A 21,418-nucleotide genomic window follows, 5' to 3' on the forward strand; every position below is an offset into this window, starting at 1 on the left:
TCTCGAGTTGTCATATGATTGTCCTTTAACATATAATATTAAAACTAAGCAATAGAGCTCACAATATCAATAAAATAACTTGAAATACGCAATCGGATTTGATTTAGCAAACGATATACGCAATTACATAGAAGTAGAATCATAAAACATAGTTCATCACCTCAACCTAAATATTTACAATATTTTTGTGTCCGGCAGCGTATAACCATAAAATATTAAATCTGTGGTATAAAAAATACAATAATGAATCAATTGTCAATGTATTTATGTGTTTACCCGTTGTTTATAAAGCATAAAAGTTATGAAAAGTATATATTTGGTTTCAACAAATAGTTCTCAATACGAGAATTAGTTGTTAATTTATACGGAAAAGGAAAACTATGAGAAATTACACACATTCCCTGCCGTGACACCTGTACAACAAATGTGAAATTACACACATTCCCTGCCGTGACACCTGAAGAACAAAGAAATTACACACATTCCCTGCCGTGACACCTGTACAACAAATGTAAATGAACGAAAAACTCATTTCACTTCCAGTGTTTTACACATTAAACATTTGATTTACTAGATAATTATCATCATTTCAAACCTATGTACAAACATAACTTGGAAATTTATATTTTAGCTGATGAAATGCCTCCCCCCTTATACTTGGTAAAAACTTGAATCTTGACTGGTGATAGTTATAAAAATAGTGCCACAAATGTAAAAATCAGTATAAAATGTTTATTAAGCTTTGCTACGAATAAAGTATATACTTATTTAAAGACACCCGACACAATTTTATTCCTATTTGTTTCTATTTAACACTCCCAAGTTAGTATCTTACAAATTGAATTCACGCGGCAAATATGAATCTTTATTTTGCACATTATGTTCACATATTATGTCGTCACAACTGGAGATTTGAAAATTTTCAACTGGAGTTTTTTAAGATAACAGTATTACTATTAATGTATTCTCTCTGTATTGTTACCATTTGAAATATATGTCAACACTAAGCTTTACTATTTGTATGTGATTTTTTTTCCTTTCCTCATCTTTGTCATCATTAGTGTGTTTCTCAGTTCTATCATCCAATAATTATATATGTGTTTTACAGTGTTATTCCATTTTTGAAGCTAATTTTGATTTTGACAAATTTAGCATAAACACTCACTCAGTCATTATACAACAAACAAATGGAAGTTTTTAACGACCTTGACTGGCTATACAGCCCTTGCACGGTCGGCTTAATCATTATAAACTAAAACTACTGGAAGTGTTTTACGACATTGACTGGATATACATCCCTCGCACGGTCGGCTCGGTGCCCGAAGGCGTTTGGTGAGCGTTTAAATAATTTTGTGCCATCGGTCAGGAACAGGTGATGGACGCCATTTTGGTAGGCCGCCATCTTGGTTTTGCGAGTTGTTTTGGTTTTTCTTTTGTTGACTATTTTGATGTTATGTCTTCACAACGGCTGCTTTCAGGGCCAGATTGGTCAGCTTGGCAGCCCGCTAACCTCGATGATGGAGTACTGGTAGATGAGTCTCGGACGTAGTATTAACGATGACAGGAAGCATTATCAGGACCAAAGTCGTGAGACAGTGAAATGGTGGTCCATCATCTAACACCTAGGATACAGCCCTCGGACGTCACTCGGCATACCACTCCCCCATCCATAATGGGTTTTGGAGTGTATGTTGACGCGGGAATTTGCCCTAAGCGGATTATAGCCTAACGTAGTCTGTACAGCGTTGGATTGGTTTCTGTCATCGAAAGTAGTAAGTCGTTGATCCAACTAACTGTAAACCCTCATCGAAGATAGCGGGTAAAGGAGAGCTGACCCAGCACGTCCGTTCAGTTGTAATGACTGAGACGTGACTGATCAATGTGATGGATTGAAATGGATGATGAATGAAATCATTATAATAAGGTCAATGCATATTTTATAAATTTCAATTTAAGCATTGAAAAGAAGTGTAGATCTCACAAATAATTTTCAAAATAATATTTTCTTATTTGTCTTAAGACATTTAAAATCATTAAATTACCATCCTGTCTGATTCCTTATATGATTCTTTGTTCAATTTGTATTTTATTCATATTCTTTTATCAATTTACCTTAATCTAAGGAGGGTAACTTAAAACATGATAAAACAAGGGAAGTAACCGGAAATTTCTTTTAAGTGTTTTCAAATACACAAAGCTTTTATTACATAACGGCAGTTAGCCTGAGGTCAAAATCGTTGATAAATAGTATGTTTGACACCCAAGCTGTCAAGTGAAACCATATAATTATACAAGTTCTTTGATTTACAGGTAAAAATTACCTTCATCAGTGACACAAAAACGTAATTAATGTTGACATCGATGGTAATAAAAAATAGAGACTGACAAATTTTTTGGGGTTTGAAATTTTGAAACAAACGGAAGATTTGAATTATTAACCGGAGGGACGGAAGAGGGCTTAAAAATCGGGACATTTTGACTCCCGCCGGAAGAATCACATGTCTGGACTTCAATCAATTTTTCAGATACTTCTGGTGGTCTGTACGACGTTAAAAAGCATGCTTAGTATGAGACTCACAACAAAATCAAAATATGGAATGTTATGAGTATTGTCTTGACTCAGAGGTATTGAAAAAGGCAAAAATACCTTGTATAGATTATAACAATGAATTGAAGAAATAAAGTATATTTATTAAATAATAATTGGACCCAGATTTCGGGTCTCACTGATCATGGAAATGTGATAGTAGAAGCGGAGACATGACACATATTTTTGTTTTTATTGTGCACTTGTTCTTTATTTTCGTTTCTGCATTGAATAACGTATACAAAACTGAGACAATTTTTAAAACATGTACAGCTGGACAAGGACATATGTAAGTCATCATTTGCGATTTTTCACTGTATAATTCCTTTATGCGACTATATTCATGCTTGAGATAAAAATGAATAATGCGTAATAATAAGTATGTTGTATCACGAAAAAAATGCTTATCCGATTTGGTTTGAACATGCATGTGTCAACAATGGATATAAAACTGTTCAGAACATATTCTTTAAACCTTTGTGTAGTTATCGATAATCTCTTTATATGTAACACATGTTTATACATAGAATGCCTTGGCAACAATAGTTCGGTTCCGTGGAGATTTTTTATAACATTTATACGCTGAAATGATAGCAGTTACATTAATACGGTATTCACTTCAATACTCCTTCACAGCCATTCTACTTTTTGTACTGTTACATTTTGGGCTAGCTCACCCAGATTTCACTCAATCTGTCGGTCTAGGAAAAGAAAAGTCTATATTAATATCACAAAAATATTTAATTAGATGCCTTTGCAAGCATAAAATTACATCACTTCCGGTAATGTTTTGATACTGTAGACAATACACGAAAAGTCCGTTTTATTAAAATACAGCAACAAATTAATTAATATTGTTATTCACAGGAGCCACACCATATCCAGGAATGACAGTAAGGGAGGTAATTCAGGATGTTACCATGGGTAAATGGTTACAGAAACCTTTTCATTGCAAACAAGAACTGTGAGTAATAATCGTACATGTATTGTATTATTTACACAAGTACCAATAATGACACTCAATATAAAAAAAAAGTTCTAAACTTTTACAGAGCTTATTACAGAAATCTGTTTTATAAAGAATAAAATCGCCGCCACTCCAGCAATATCTCTTGTAATAATTCGACAATAACTTTTACTAGCCAGCAGAAGCAGAGTATAAAGAAATCTATTGGGATGTACAATGTTAATTCAAATAACGAGAAATGTATATGATGCATTATTATATTCACAGTGTGGGAAAGGAACTGTACTTTTTTTTAATTTTTTGGTCTTTCGGTAGACTGTCAAGCGGGGCTCCGACATTCATAAAAATAACAAGTTGCTAGATGAAAAGTTTGATGAACTCAAATGTTACTATTTAAAGTTTCTGCTTCAAGATTTGGTAACAAAAACATTCTACATGTAAATATGAACCAATCAAATAATAAAAAACGATATATGCATCCAAACGTTTTCCTTAGAATGGCGGAGCTCCGAGTAAATCGATCAAAACTGTCACACAACAGTGATAAATCAAAGTACTGACGTGCTGTTTACTCGGATAAACCCAAGATCTGATGGCTGGCAAATAAATAAAAAAAATGTTCTACCTCTATATAGACTACTAGCAGTTGCTTTTTCAAGTCAAATATCAAACATTTCAGCCACATTTAAGACTTTAACATACTAGTTTTTAACATGTAATCAGTTGCCTAGGTTCTGTGGTCATAGAGGGTAGAAAGGGATAACAAAAGAAGTTAAATTGTTTTGCACCGTACTGGATAATGCATTTAATGAATGCATTTCGATCAGACGTGATTGTGTTTAAAACAGATCCCCTTCCCCAATACAAGACTGGAGAAGTTTATGTGACTATAATTCTATACTCATGTGACTCTTGCTTGTGTAAACAGTATTCGTAGACCTTTTTAATTCTTTGATTAGTTTTAAATATTTCTAATTTACTCACTGTTTCTTAATTATGCCATGACCCCACCATTAAATTCACGTAATTTCTACCATGTATATAGTAACAATTGTTTTGTTTGTTTTTATGAATTGTTCAAACGGAAGAGGTAAATCACAGAAGCATATTTTGATTCGCTTAGTTTAATCAGTGGTGGATCAAGGAACCTTTAAAAAAGGGGTGTGGTTACATGTCAGTTAGGGGAGGAGGAAGGAGCCAAACATTCTTTTATACTAAATACTAATATTTAAGATATGAATAAGGAGATAATTAGTGAAAAATCAGCGGGTCGGCAACCTAACATAAAAGATTGACATGCATAGACATCTATTGTGATATAATACAACTCTTGGAAACTGGATTCAAATTTAAAAACATAAAGACTTGTAATTCAAATTCAAATTCAAATGTTTATTGCCATATAAACTTTAAACAATAAGTTTGTGACAAATACAAAATAAGTATAATACAATATAACTGAAATTCACATATATATACACAATCGTTTACAGTAAATAGTCAAGAGTCCCATGTCCTCAGTTCCAATGACTTTTAAATGTAGGACCCTAATTTATTTACTTGTGATGGTGTTGCTGGATTGAGCATAAACATTACCTTTTCTTCATCAGACAAATCTTGAACAGAAAATAAATAGATATTTTTTTCAAAATTATGTACAATCATGAGACATGTGAGATGAGAGTATATATTGTCTCCGTAGTGTTATGTTGATAAACTATGAGTGATCTCAGTGATAAATAAATATCATTGAAACCAGTCGTGATATAATACAACTCTTGGAAACTGAATTCAAATTTAAAAACATATAGGGCTTATAATTCAAATTCAAATTCAAATGTTTATTGCCATATAAACTTTAAACAATAAGTTTGTGACAAATACAAAATAAGTATATATACAATATAACTGAAATTCACATATATATATACACAATCGTTTACAGTAAATAGTCAAGAGTCCCATGTCCTCAGTTCTAATGACTTTTTAATGTAGGACCCTAATTTATTTACTTGTGATGGTGTTGCTGGATTGAGCATAAAAATTACCTTTTCTTCATCAGACAAATCTTGAACAGAAAAATTTATTTCCAAATTATTAAAAAATGTGTTTCTCAAATCCCTATTTAATTCACAATCTAATAAAAACTGCTTTTTCATCTTCTAATATGTTACATTTAAGGCATAATCGCTGCTCTCTAGGAATATTAGAATGTCTTCCTTTTTCTTATTTAAACTATGGTCTCTAATTGTTAGTTTTGTTATAAATTTTCTATATGTCAAGTTTGGTGTTCTTAATCAGTCTTTAAAAATTAAATTTTTGTTTAAGGTTCTTATATAAATAAAGTTTACTTTTTTCATCATTTTTTTGCATTTGATTATGAATCAAATTTTCAAAGAAGTTTTTAGAACATTCATGAACAGTTTTTATTTCCGTGAGATTTCTATTATATAAATATTCATTTAAACTACTGTAATCCAACATATGTCTGGCATGAGGTTATTTTTCTTACGTTACGATTTAATAATTATTATAGTAATTTCGTCTTGTTATAAAATTTTGATTTAAGCCTCAATAACACATTCGATACTGTTACTGATGCTTAAAGGTCTTTATTTTAATGTATGTAGTCTGATATCGTCCGGAATAGTATTCTATGATGAACTGAAGATAGAAAAGAGCTTTGATAAAATGGTGTCCTGCTGTTATAAATTGTGTGTCGTTCGTTTGTCTGATATTATAGTTATGAATACTAAGTATTGAGAAGTTGCTGGAGGGTGATACCCCTTAAGTGTTCAAGAGTTTTATCATGAAAAATTTCATGAAATTTAAGGATTTTGTGTTTTCTCTGACTTTCAGATAACAAATCACACCCCGATCCATAATGCAATTTATTATCTAGCTTCCAACTTTTGACTCTACATTCGTTTTGTTAATATTTTGAGGGTTAGGGTTAGGGTGATACCTGGCCTGGCTTGATGTTTGTTGACATATACGTGTCTTTTCTTTGTTCCGTGAATAGCTACCACCATTCCACACTCGAATGCCTGTATCAAGTTAGAATATCCTGGTCTTCTGATGTAACTTTCTTTGTTGTATTGTTTATATACATATATATTATAATTCTTTTAGAATGTTGGTAAATAATAAATTAAGTAAACTTCAGAATATGCTTACCCTTCCAGAGCACATAGTGAACTTTCCAGTTTTTATACGACCGCAGGTAGTATTATGTAATGGTGTTGTCTGCGTCTGCGTTTGAAGACATTTTGGTTCGCAGACAATAACTTGAGTATAAGTTCAAGGATCTCTATGAAATTTTAGCACAAGGTTTTGGGGGGCTATTGTCCTTGCGGTTTTGTAATTAGGGGCCAAAAAAGGTCAGTTTTAATGGTTCATGGAAAATAAATTGGTTCGCAGACAATAACTTTAGTGTAAATGTATGGATGTGTAAGAAAATTTAGTACAAGGTTCCATACCACAATAGGAGGGTTGGGATTGATTTTGGGGGTTATTGTCTTAGCTGTTTTGTAATTAGGGGCCAGAAAGGGGCCAAAACCAATTATTTGTCTGGTTTTAAGACAATAACTTGAGTATAAGAGATATTTCTTTGGTCAAAATTTTAACACAAGGTTCCACACCACAATAGGAAGGTTTGGATTAATTTTGGGGGTTATTGTCATAGCTGTTTAGGAATTAAGGGCCAAATCAGGTTCACAGGCAATAACTTGAGTATAAGTGTATGGATCTCTTTTAAATTTTAGCATAAGGTTCCATACCACAATAGGAAGGTTGGGATTTATTTTTGGGGTTATTGTTGTAGCTGTTTAGGAATTAGGAGCCAAAAACAAGCATTTTTCATGTTTCAGGACAATAATTGGTGTATAAGAGTATAGATTTCTATGAAATTTTACCACAAGGTTCCATACTTCAAAAGGAAAGTTTAGAATGATTTTTGTTGGGTCATGACCCATACCGTTTAATAATTAGGGGTCGAAAAGGGGCCGAAAACAACTATTTTTCTGGTTTGCAGGCAATAACTTGAGTATAAGTGTATAGATTTCTATTCAATTTTAGCACAAGGTTCCATACCACAATAGGAAGGTTGGGGTTTATTTTGGGGGTTATTATAGTAGCTGTTTAGGAATTAGGGGCCAAAAAGGGCCTAACAAAAACAATTATTTGTCTGGTTCACAGACAATAACTTGAGTATAACTGTATAGATCTGTATTAAATTTAAGCATAAGGTTCCATTCCACAATAGGAAGGATGGGATTTATTTTGGGGGTTATTGTTGTAGCTGTTTAGTAATTAAGGACCAAAAAGGGGTCAAAAACAAGCATTTTTCATGTTTCAGGACCCTTATTTGTGTATTAGAGTATGGATTTCTGTGAAATTTTACTACAAGGTTCCATACTTCAAAAGAAAAGTTGGGATTGATTTTAGGGGTCATGGTCCAAACTGTTTAATAATAAGGGGCTAAAAAGGGACAAAAAAACTAGGATTTTCTGATTTCTGGACAATAACTTGAGTATAAGTCTATTTATTGCTATTTAATTGTGCCACAAGGTGTTATACCATAAAATAAAGTTTGGGATGGATTTTAGGGGTAATGACCCTATTGGTTTAGTTAAAAGGGGCCAAAACCAATACTTGGTATAAATTGCCTATTTTTTAGCAATTTCAATTGGGTTTAATTCAAAAGTCTTGAATTCTTGGGAGTCTTTAATATGCTGAATCTAATTGGGTATTTAATATTTGGATTTTAGGGTCTGTTTTTGAAATGATTCATATTAAGGTCAAAAGGGTCCAAAATTAAACTTTGTTTGATTTCTTTAAAAATTAAATTCTTGGTGTTCCTTGATATGCTGAATCTTATTGTGTATTTAGATTTTTTTAATTTTGAGGCCTGTCTTAAAATTGGTCCACATTAAGGTCCAAAGGGTCCAAAATACAACTTTTTTTTATTTAAAAAAAAAATTGAATTCTTGTTGATCTTTGAAATGCTGAATCTAAGCGTGTATTTAGATCTTTGATTTAAGGCAAGGTCGGGCCCACAATAAGGTCTAAAGGGTGCAAAATTAAATTTTGTTTGATTTAAAAAAAAAAAAAGAATGGTTGGGGTTCTTTGATATGCTGAATCTAAGTGGTATTTGGATATTTGATTTTGGACACAGTATTCAAGATGGTCCAAATTGGGGTCAAAAATTGAACCGCATTGTTTGATTTCATCAAAAATTAAATTGTTTGTGTTATTTGATATGGTCAATCCAACAGTGTTTTAGATTTTTTGATTTTGTGCTTGGTTTTCAAAGTTGGTCCAAATTTGGTTCCAAAATTAAACTTTGTTTGATTTCTTCAAAAATTAAATCATTGGTGTTCTTTAATGTGTGCAATCTAACAGTGTTTTAAATTTTGGATTTTGGGCCCGTTTTTTTCAAACTGGACCCCATAAAGGTCCAAAGTATCCAAAATAAAACTTAGTTTGATTTTAACAAAAAATGAAACAATGTGGTTATTTTATTTGATATGCTGAATCCAACCATGTATTTAGAATTTGAATATTGGACCATAATTGGTAAATGTCTAATTTCAAAATTATTTAAGAACTTAAACCACATTCATTATGTGTCAGAAACTATGCTATTATTACATATTTGCTCAGAATCTAAAATCAGAGATGTTATTGGACAATTAACAGAAATTTTAAGTTGAGTCATAGTTGAAAATAGATATAATATTATATCTAATTTTAGAGAACTATTTTTGTGGTTTACATCACTGGTTCATGTAAAATAAATTGGTTCACAGACAATAAATTTAGTATAAGTGTATGGATGTGTAAGAAATTTTAGCACAAGGTTCCATACCATAATAGGAGGGTTGGGATATTAAATAGTTAATCAAACTCTACATTTATAGATTTATTATAGAAATTTTAAATTGAGTCATAGTTTAAAATAGATTTACTGAATCAGATATATTAATTGTGGTGATAATTGTGTATGCATTGTGTTCTATTTAAAGATTGTTAACATGTTTGAATATTTTCTTATGGTTGAAAATTCCCTTGGAAATTAAAATAGAACTTTGTCCATCTGTTTAAGTGGAAGTGTAGGTAGGTGAAGTTTTTAAATACAATTGTGCCATACATTATGTTATGTTACATCTTAATAAAAAAAAATGTTATTTTTAAATAATAATCTATTTTTATTAAAGGATATATTTCAATACAATACATTGTGTAGATAAAGTTGTTGATATTGATAGATAAGTTGCAGATATTAGTTTATGACAAATGAAAGAAAAAATATTGGGAACTATTAATTATATATATAAAGTTTGATTACACTAAGTGCTTTTATACGATCTAAAATTTATTTGCCTTCTTTAATTTTTGTTGTTGTTTGTTTTCCAGTATGATAACTGTGAAATACCATGCCCAGACTGAAAAGAAAATCTACATTAACGATAAGAAATGGTCGTAAAATCAATTACACAATTATAATTGGAGTGACAGATTTATTTGAAAATTTTGTGTTTCCTAAGTGTTGTTGACGATAAGCTCTGTAGGACGGTATAAATATAGTTTGAAATTTACTGTTCATTATTAGATATTTTGAAGATAATTACAGATAAGTTTTAGAGATTTTTAAAAGACGTTGTATTAAATGATAAATGATATTTTGGAAATTATTTTTTTCTTTTCTTTGGTAAATTGTTTGAAAAATTTTGTGGTATGTTTGTTTGTTATTCTGTATAAACTAATTTTCTGAATGATATATATATTTTTATGCCCCTGCCGTAGCGGAGGGGACATTAAGTTTTACGTTCGTACGTCCCAAAATGGTAGAGTTATGCCCCTTTACAGATGGAAAAATTGTCGATTTTTTTGTTTCAGTTCTCTAATTTTAGTTTGCCTCAACCAAATATTATGAATATTATACACAATGCTTATTACCACAAAACATAGATCCCGTTTGAATTTTGGTGGCGTCACTTTTATCGTTCTAGAGTTATGCCCCTTTACAAATGAAAAAATTCAGAGTTTCCGTTCTCTAACTTTAGTTTGCCTCATCCAAATATTATGAAACTTTTACACAATGCTTATTACCACAAAACACAGATCCAGTTTAAATTTTGGTGGCGTCACTTTTACTGTTCTAGAGTTATGCCCCTTTACAAATGAAAAAAATCAGAGTTTCTGTTCTACAACTTTAGTTTGCCTCACCCATATATTATGAAACTTTTACACAATGCTTATTACCACAAAACACAGATCAAGTTTGAATGTTGGTGGCGTCACTTTTACCGTTCTAGAGTTATGCCCCTTTACAAATGGAAAATTTGCTTGATTTTTCGTTTCCGTTCTCTAACTTTAGTTTGCCTCAACCAAACGTTATGAAACTTATACACAATGCTGATTACCACAAAACACAGATCAAGTGTGAATTTTGGTGGCGTCACTTTTACCGTTCTAGAGTTGTGCCCCTTTGCAAATGGAAACATGCTGAATTTTTCGTTTCCGTTCTCTAACTTAAGTTTGCCATAACAAAATGTTATGAACTTATACACCATGCTTATTACATCAAAATTGAATTCTTGGGGTACATTGATATGCTGATTCTAACCATGTACTTAGATTTTGGATATTGGACCATAATAGGTAAATGTCCAATTTCAAATTTTTCAGTTCTTTGACCACATTTATTTTGTGTCACAAACCTATGCTGTGTCAAATATTCAATCACAATCCAAATTCATAGCTGTTTTAAGCTTAAATGTTGTGTCCATACTTGCCCCAACTGTTCAGGGTGCGACCTCTGCGGTCGTATCAAGCTTCGCCCAGCGGAGCATTTTATTTGTTTTGTACAAGCTTTATTTTTCTTATTAGTGATTTCTTTACATTTGTATTGTCCTTATTTGGTCTTGTATACTAATTGTTTGATTTTTGATTTTGTCTCTGATATAGATACTCTTAAGCGTGCCTAAAAAAGGTGCCCTTGGTAGAATCCTAATCGGCAAAATGACTGAATTTATGTTCACTTTTATTTCAAATACCATAGATGAATATAATAGGACAGACAAGGAACAAACAATGAAATACATATACAATTTATTTAATGAAATTGGCCAAGCGATTGTGCAGTAAACGCGCATGCGATTGTACAGTTAATAAAATATCCGACATTGAGATAATGAATGTATTTGAATTTCTACTGGGACAACGGCTTTTAAACAGGTAAGACTATATATCAGAAAATCTTCATGTGAAAATTCAGTTAGCAACGATTTGGTTTTCTATGTTTTTTGGGGCATTTTATTGCTGTTGTGTGACAGTTTTGGTCGATTTACTTGGAGCTCAACCATTGTAAGAAAAACGTTTGGATGCATATATCTATTATATATATTTATTATTTGATTGGTTCACATTTACATGGAGAATGTTTTCGTTACCAAATCTTAAAGCAGAAGCTTTAGTAACATTTGAGTTCATCAAACTTTTCATCTAGCAACTTGATATTTTTTTTCGAATGTCTGAGCCCCGCCTGACAGTCTCCTGAATGACCAAAAAAAATATAAAAAAAAACGTACAGTTCTGTTCCCACACTGTGTCATAGGTTGCAATGAATTACCGTGATTTCCCAGTGAAATAAAAACCGATAATTTCACATGTGAAATAAACTCGATAATTTCACTCCTGACGTCATACTACAATAAGTGTTGTCAAGTCATTGTCAATGACGTTGCATCAAAGCAAATTCGTAGAAAAAATATAGTTCCTTGCATTTTCTTCTTTATTTCCATTAAAAAGCCCATTGTCAATGTAATAAAAAAAATTACTAATCAAAGAATTCAAATATCGAAAAATATTGAACTCGTGACCGAACAACACTGATGATTAACTCATGCGCTACGTGCATTCGTGAATTACTGAGTAGTTCGGTCACTCGTTGAATATTTTTCTATATTTGAAATCTTCGATTAGTTATTCTATAATTATTACATTGGTCGATATGAATTACCATGATTTCTCAGTAAAAAATTAAAATCGATAATTTCACATGTGAAATAAATCTGATAATTTCACCCCTCTGACCGTGACTGACGTCATACAAACATGGGTGTTGTCAGGCCATTTCTCAATGACGTTGCATCTGAAAACAATTGAGAATGGGTAGTAAAAGACACAGTGCCTTTCATTTTCTACTTTATTTCCATTAAAACGTCCATGGTCAATGTAATAAAAAGAAAAACTAATCAAAGAATTAAAATATCGAAAAATATTCAGACTAATCAACTCGTGGCCGAACAACACTGATAATTCGTGAATTAATGCGTTGAATATTTTTCTATATTTGAATTCTTCGATTAATTATTCTTTTTATTACATTTACAATGGGCTATTTAATGGAAATAAAGTAGAAAATGCAAGGAACTATATCTTTTCTACACAATCACACTTTACTTTGATGCAACGTCATCGACAACCTCTTGACAACAGCTATTTCTGTATGACGTCAGATGAGTGAAATTAACGTTCACATGTGAAATTATCGGTTTATAGTTCACTTGGAAACCACGGTAATTCATTGTAACCAATGTAATAACTCAAATTGACTCAATTGTTCTGATGATTTTCTCTTTTTATGCCCCACCTACGATAGTAGAGGGGCATTATGTTTTATGGTCTGTGCATCCGTTCGTTCGTCCGTCCGTTCGTCCGTCTGTCCCGCTTCAGGTTAAAGTTTTTGGTCAAGGTAGTTTTTGAGGAAGTTGAAGTCCAATCAACTTGAAACTTAGTACACATGTTCCCTATGATATGATCTTTCTAATTTTAATGCCAAATTAGAGTTTTGACCCCAATTTCACGGTCCACTGAACATAGCAAATGATAGTGCGAGTGGGGCATCCGTGTACTATGGACACATTCTTGTTTATTTTTATCATGGGATATATAAAATCACCCTCAATGGGAAAATATTTGATATTTTATGCAATAAATCATATTTCAGAACAATTAATCCCTTTTCCAATACTTATTAATCAATTATAGTATTTTTCACATTCTGAATTTTATCAGTATCGATCGAAGTATGATCCACATTAAGTTTCCTAATGCAAGACCTTATATGTAAGTTGTTCGGTACTTTCTATAAAATAGTCTTTAAAATGGGGTACATTTACAGAGAATCGTAAAGAATAAGTCACTGCAGTCAATAGATAAAAAATATAGTGATAACACTCCGATGTGTGTAATTCAAAATGAAAATTAAGAATGTGTTTATAGCCCTGGTCAATGTCAGGTTATGTTCGAAAATGTGTAAACTCCAGATTGAAAAAAGAGGAACAGAATGAACACTGTTTGAAAAAAAAATGTTAATTTCCCCCTTGCTGGTAATTTTCCATTGGCTCCATGTTATGGGGTGTGTATTTTTTCAGTTGGTTCAATATGCGTGTGTTTGCAGTGACGTCTCTGATTTCAATGAAGGTTATATTTTCTTAATTACTAAAAAAAACTTTTACAGAAAGGATATATAGATATCATAAGTTGATCAAAAGTTTTACTGAATATCATCACAAAGATTTATTGTGAAAGTATGATTCCACGTACAGGAATTTTGTAAAACGTGGTTTCAGGCATCCAGCTTTAACGTTAAATGTATATGATTATAAAGTTAACAAAACAAAATTCGTCAAATATACATAGCTTATAATTTGTACGCCCAGACGCGCGTTCGTCTACAAATTCAATAGTGACGCTCAAATAAAAAAGTTAAAAGGCCAAATAAAGTACGAAGTTGCAGAGCATTGAGGACTAAAAATTCTGAAAGGTTTTGCCAAATACGGCTTAGGAATTGTCATTTATATCTGTCTCTGTGGCTTGGTAGACTTGTGTTCTCCTTGTCAACATCTATGTACGTTTCGGCAATAATGAAAAATATTAGGTACTCCTTTGGCCATCAATTGCGCCCCTTTAATAGAAGACTTATTCCTTTATTATTATGAATCCGTTTATTGCTAAACTTCTTTGTTTTTTGGGACCTGACTCGAATATAATCCAGGCAAAACGCTTCGTATAAAACCGTTGGTGCTTTGGATTTGTGCCAATTGGCATTTCATTTTTGCGCCACATAAATCTTGCATTTGCTCCACAAACCATAATTCATTTGCGCAAAAACGTAATATTTCATTTGCGTCAATAATACAGGTTAATAGTAATATATTTTTACCTACAAGGTCATATTAAATATTTGCATTAATCTCCTCCGTTGGCCACCATTACAAATTATCCCATATCACCTGGGCAAGGTCAAGGTAGCGGGTAGAATATGGAACAAAATATGTTAAAAAATAAAATAAAAAGAAAAGTAAAAAAATAATATCTCCGGCTTATTTTTGCATCAATAAGGGATGCGTGAACCCATCTGTTGCCACACAAATTCTTCTTTGCATTTACAAGACTTATTCATATTCTTCAATGTACTGGATAATCTTTATATAAAAAAATACGGACTTATTTCCTCTTTAGTTAAAACTATTTTATTGTAGATAAACAAAAGGATTGTTATTCCCAATGTATTCCCCTTTGGAATATTCATAATAGGAAAAATTGCAATGTAAGCACTCTCCAGCTACATTTTTTGTTGGATTGTTATGAAATTGATGGAATTTATTAGCAATGTCTTTAAACTGTATTTAAAAACAGCGCTGATCAATTATTTTCACAGGAGTTTAGTCCTTTTGAAATGTAACTCACATTGAACATTGCATTGTAAGCACTCTCACACAAATTTCGGATTTTTATTTAAATTTCTATCAAAGGTTTATACCAGAAAGGTCACAGAACAGAGCCGACTAATTATTTTAACAGGAATTGTTCCCCTTTAAAATAGAAATTATCTGGAAAATAACAATGTTAGCAATATCATGTTTACATTTCTCGTAGGAAATTTATAACATGATAAGATGTAAAACTGTTCAAGAGGTACATGTAGTGGAAAAAAAAAGAAAAATCGAAATCAAAAATATACAAATCAAAATAATACATTGTAGAAAAAAGAATCTTATCAGGACTGTGTCAAGTACTTCTTGATACTTTGTTTAAAAGTAAAACTATGTTTTGGGCTTTACGCAATTTGTGTGGTAGTCCATTCCATAGCACTGATCCAGAATAAACAAAAGATTTCGTAAACAGCTCAGCTTTTGGCTTAGGAACTATCAGATTACCTTTCAAGTAACACCTCAAGGAGTAAGGATTATTATTCTAATTTCAGTTAAAAATTTGAACTAGGTACATTGGTGCTTCCACACGCACACATTTATATAGAAGTAAATATTTGTAGTATTTAACTCTATTTTCAACTATAATCCACCCAAGTTATTTAAATAAGGACGCTGAGGGGGGTAAAGGATCTGTATCCAAAATCAATCTTGCTGCCCTTTTTTGGAGTTTAATATTTTTGTTATCCCTTCATTTTTACATTCTCCCAAAATAATATAGCAGTAGTCAATTAGGGGCAGAATATACCCATTGTAATATGTTTTCCTAGTACACGTACTTATATCTAAAACTTTCTTTATTTTAGAAAGAAGGTATATTCTGGATGATATATTAGCACAAACTTTGTCAATTTGATTTCTCCAGCTAAGTAGTGTGCTGTCAATTTTAACACCTAATAATTTTTCACATGAAGAATTTTGTAATATTTTAAAATTTATTATTTAGTTTGGTTGATAAGTCTGATTTGATAGTTTCTGCTTTTTTCCAGTAAACAAACATTTTGTTTTATTTGTATTGATGAACATGTTATTCATTTTGCACCACTCTTCAACCCTGTATAAATCTTTTTGAACAGCATCATGTTGTTATGATATTGTAATTAGTATGTTCATTTATCTTGGACTAATTTGTTTTGTGTGGCCTTATAACATGTATAATATGTTTACATAATACTTATAGTTGTTTACAAAATAATGTTATTTACGTTAACTACATCATACTAGATTGTGACTTATTGGACATAATATTCTGTTTGGATTCCCGCAACAATGAAGAGAAGAATTCCAGATAAAGAAAAGACAAAAGGATCGGATATATATTTAAATAGTTAAGTTGACATTTCAATTTTGTATAATATTTGTAAACTTGTGTATAATAAATCTTGTTAAATTTTATTGTTGATTTGTGTCTTTTGTTGGCTACAATTTAAAGGTGATTTCTGGCCGTAACAGAAATTGGGATCTCGTCCGGGATAACGTTAATATTAGAGTAAAAAAAAAAATTCTGTATTTTATTGAATTAGAATTAGCCAACAAAATTCTACAAAATGGCATTTGATGCTGGTAAATTTTTGAAAACGCCAAACCTGAAAGGGTTTGAGAAACTAAAGAAAGAAGAATTAGTATTGCTTGCTAAACATCTACAAATAGATTTTAGAGTATCTTTGAGAAAACAAATTATAAAAAAATTGGTAATAGACAAATTAGTTGATGCAGAAATGTTTGGTGAAGAGGCTCTTGAACTTAAGGTCGAAAATGTTGATGCTGTCAAATTAAAACAGCTCGAGTTAGAACATGAATTTAGATTAAAACAATTAGAAAAGGAAGATGAATTTAAATTAAAACAATTAGAAAAGGAAGATGAATTTAAAATAAAATAATTGGAAAAAGAAAAAGAAGAAAGACAGGCAGAGCTTGAAATGAGGGAAAGGTTAAGAGATGGAGAAAATATAAATTGAAATGGTTAAAGTAGAGTCAAAATCAGAACATTTTTATTTTGATGCAGCAAAAAATATACGTCAAATTGAGAAAATTGCTCAAAATTTGAAATGGCCAAAGCCTTATTGGACTACAATGCTGCAAAGTGTTTTTGAGGGCAAGGCCGCTGAAATTTACTCAGCACTTTCATCAGAAAAAAGTTCTGATTATGACACTGTAAAACAGGAAGTTTTGAAAGCCTATGAGCTAGTGCCAGAAGCATATAGACAGAAATTTAGGTCTTATAAAAAGTTTGATTCACAAAGCTATGTTGAATTTGCTTGGGAAAAAGAAGATCTATTTAATAAATGGCTTAAGTCAAAGAAAATAGATAACAATTTTGATAATATAAAACAATTGATGTTATTAGAAGAGTTCAAGCAGTGTTTTTATTTAGACTTAAAAACACATTTAGATGACAAAACTGTTGAGACATTACAAGATGAAGCTGTTATTTCCGATAATTATACCCTTTCACATAAAAGAAGTTTCAAAGGTCAAAATTTTAACACTTCGAGCGGAAATTACAAAAATCAAAGTACTGAGCATACTGATAGTAAGCCTTTTGCACAGAATAAGAGTCAATCTAGTAATAATATGTCTAGTTGATCATTTTGATCATTTTGAGAAGAAGTCACTGACTTGCGTTTATTGTAAGAAAAATGGTCACCTGATGGCTGATTGTTTTAGAATCCAGAAGAAGAATGAAAGAGATAATAAGCCCAAGTCCAGTGCTTGTTCGCACCCCTTGTTACCAATAAGTTGGAATGTCCTGCGAGTCAGGCTTGTAAGTCCAGTTTTTGTGATTACATGGAGGATTATAAACCCTTAATGTCTGATGGTGTTGTTTCTATTGTTGATAACACTACTCCTCAGCCTATTAAGATTTAACGGTATACTGGAGCTTCTCAGACTTTATTGTTAGAAGGTGTTTTGCCTTTGTCCGAGAAGACTTCTGTTGGTGCCTCCGTTTTGTTACAAGGTGTGGAGTTAGGTTGTATAGATGTTCCCCTCCATTGTATTTATCTGAAGTCAGATTTGATTACTGGACCAGTTGTTGTGGGTGTTCGTCCTAATCTCCCTGTTGAGGGTGTTTCATTATTGCTAGGAAATGATCTAGCTAGGAACAAAGTGGTTGCTGAACCAATTGTTACCAGTGAACCAGTGGTGGATGTTAAATCACCGGGTGATAATGCTGAACTGTATCCAGCTTGTGTTGTTACTAGGGCGATGGCAAGAAAACAACAAAATGAGGATTTACAAGAAGACCAGTTTGATTACATGGACCTTTCTGACACTTTCCTTGCCGACATTGACGGTTCCTGTGGCTCAGAAAAGACCATGATAAGACCACCTATTACTAACAAGCATGTAATTATGCCATGGCCAGACGTGAACAGTCATTCATTAGACAAAAGAAAGTTTGTGGAAGAACAAAATAAAGACCCTGAGGTTCTTCAGCTCCGCAAGAGGGCTCAACCACAGGAGGATGCAGACAAAGTGGCCGAATGCTATTACTATCAAGACGGCATTTTAATGAGGAAGTGGAGGCCCCCTGATGCTATCCCAGAGGAGGAATGGAGAGTGGTATACCAAGTGGTGGTGCCTAAAGTCTATAGGCAAGAAATTATTGGTCTTGACCATGACACCCCCTTGGCTGGACACTTAGGTATAAGGAAGACTTGCCTTAAGATCTTGCAGCATTTCTACTGGCCCAGACTTAGAAATGATGTCACAGAATACTGCAAATCATGCCATATATGCCAGGTTGTTGGTAAGCCTAACCAGAAAATACCACCAGCACCACTTCTGCCAATTCCAGCCTTTGAAGAACTTTTCAACAGAGTACTACTTGACTGCGTTGGACCTTTACCAAAGACCAAGACTGGAAATGCGTATTTATTGACGATCATGTGTACATCCACTCGCTTTCCTGAGGCTATTCCGTAAAGGAATATCAAGACACCAACTATTGTCAAAGCTCTTATCAAGTTTTTCACGTTATTAGGACTTCCTAAGTCTATACAGTCCGACGAGGGTTCAAATTTCATGTCAGGTTTATTTCAGCAAGTCGTGTACCAGTTAGGGATTGCTCAGTATAGGTCAAGTGCTTATCATCCAGAATCTCAATGTGCCTTAGAACGTTTTCATCAAACATTGAAGAACATGATTAGAACTTTTTGTCTTCAATTTGACAGGGACTGGGATGATGGTGTTTACTTTTTGCGGTCCTAGAGGCTGTTCAAGAATCCCTTGGTTTTAGTCCCTTTGAGTTGGTGTTTGGTCATACTGTAAGGGGACCTTTGAAATTGGTTATGGAAAAATGGCTTACTGAACACACTGACTTGAATCTTCTAGACTATGTATCTAGATTTAAAGAAAAATTGTATACTGCTTGTCAAATTGCTCAGAAAAACTTAAAAACTGTTCAGAATAAGATGAAAATACGGTATGATAAAGATGCCAGGGACATGAATTTTTGAGCCTGGTGATAAAGTACTTGTATTTTTGCCAATCCCTGAACATGCTTTACAGGCTAAATACTGTGGTCCTTATACAATAGAGAGTAAAATCAATGATTTGAATTATATTGTAAAAACTCCAAGTCGGCGCAAACAAAATAGAGTGTCTCATATTAATATGTTAAAACCATATTTTGAGCGTACTAATGAAGGTGAGAGTAAACCAGTTACCACTTTAGCCATGGTTAACTTGGAGAATGATCATGACAAACCAGATATAATTGAACCATCTTTTGATTCAAAGACTATAGAACAAACAGAAAGATTGAAAAATTCAGAAATTTTGTCAAATTTAGACTCAAACTTGCACATCTGACTTTCAATCGCAGAGAAAAATTGAAAACTTTGGTATTTTCTTTTTAAAATCTTTTTCCAGATGTGCAAAACAAAATCTCTGCTGTTTGTCATGATGTCGATGTAGGTGATGCTTCTCCAATTAAGCAACATCCTTACCGGCTCAATCCACTAAAACTTGAATTTATGAGACAAGAAATTATAAATATATGCTTGACAATGATATTATGGAGCCGAGTAACAGTGAATGGAGCTCTCCTTGTCTCCGTGTGCCCAAACCAGATAAAACCTTTCGTTTCGTAACTGATTTCAGAAAAGTAAATTCAGTTTCAAAATCTGATTCCTATCCGATTCCAAGGATAGACGACTGCATTGATAACATTGGACAAGCACAATTTGTGAGCAAATTTGATTTAATAAAAGGTTACTGGTAGGTACCCTTGACACAGAGAGCTCGTGAAATATCAGCATTTGTCACACCAGACGGCTTATTTCATTATACTGTCATGCCGTTTGGTATGAAAAGTGCTCCAGCTACATTTCAAAGAATGATCAATAATGTTATAAAAGATTTAGACTCTTGTTATGCGTATATTGATGATCTTATTGTATGTAGTGATAGCTGGGAAGAGCATTTAACACATTTATATGATACTTTTGATAGATTGTCACAATCAAATTTCACTGTTAATCTTGGTAAAAGTGAATTTTGTCAGGCCACTGTTGATTATTTAGGGCATACTGTTGGCCAAGGTCAAGTGAAACCTATTATGGCTAAAGTTGATGCAATTACCAAATTTCCTCCTCCTACAAATATAAAACAACTTATGAGATATTTAGGAATGATTGGATTTTACAGGAAATTCTGTTCAAATTTTGCTACTGTTGTTCAACCATTGACTCAGCTTTTACGGAAAGATTCTAAATTCATCTGGAGTGATAATTGTCAAAGTGCTTTTGAAAACAGCAAATCACTTTTAAGTAACAGTCCTGTTCTGATCACTCCAGACTTCGAAAAACAATTCAAACTTGCCGTTGACGCAAGTGATGTAGGAGTTGGAGCCGTTTTATATCAAGAAACAGATGATAATATTGAGAAACCTATTTCACATTTTTCCAAGAAATTGGATAAACATCAGAAAAATTATTCATCTATTGAAAAAGAGTGTTTTGCACTGTTGTCTGCACTTCAACATTTTGATGTTTATTTAAATCCCACTATGCATCCTATTCTTGTTTATACTGATCATAATCCTCTCACCTTCATACATAAAATGAGAAACAAGA

The 21,418-nt window shown here is 32.5% G+C and overlaps 1 protein-coding gene across 1 annotated transcript in view; it reads left to right on the forward strand.

Moving 5' to 3' along the window:
• Window positions 1–21,418, forward strand: part of LOC127701153 (tyrosine kinase receptor Cad96Ca-like) — a 359,749-nt gene that overhangs the window by 331,000 nt on the left and 7,331 nt on the right. Inside the window, exon 12 of the mRNA XM_052204967.1 lies at window positions 3,455–3,551. Within this exon, the coding sequence (XP_052060927.1) occupies window positions 3,455–3,551 (97 nt within the window). The remainder of the gene's footprint in view (window positions 1–3,454; window positions 3,552–21,418) is intronic.

Source organism: Mytilus californianus, unplaced genomic scaffold, assembly GCF_021869535.1.
Source record: "Mytilus californianus isolate M0D057914Y unplaced genomic scaffold, xbMytCali1.0.p SCAF_5, whole genome shotgun sequence".
Classification (NCBI taxonomy): Eukaryota; Metazoa; Mollusca; class Bivalvia; order Mytilida; family Mytilidae; genus Mytilus; species Mytilus californianus.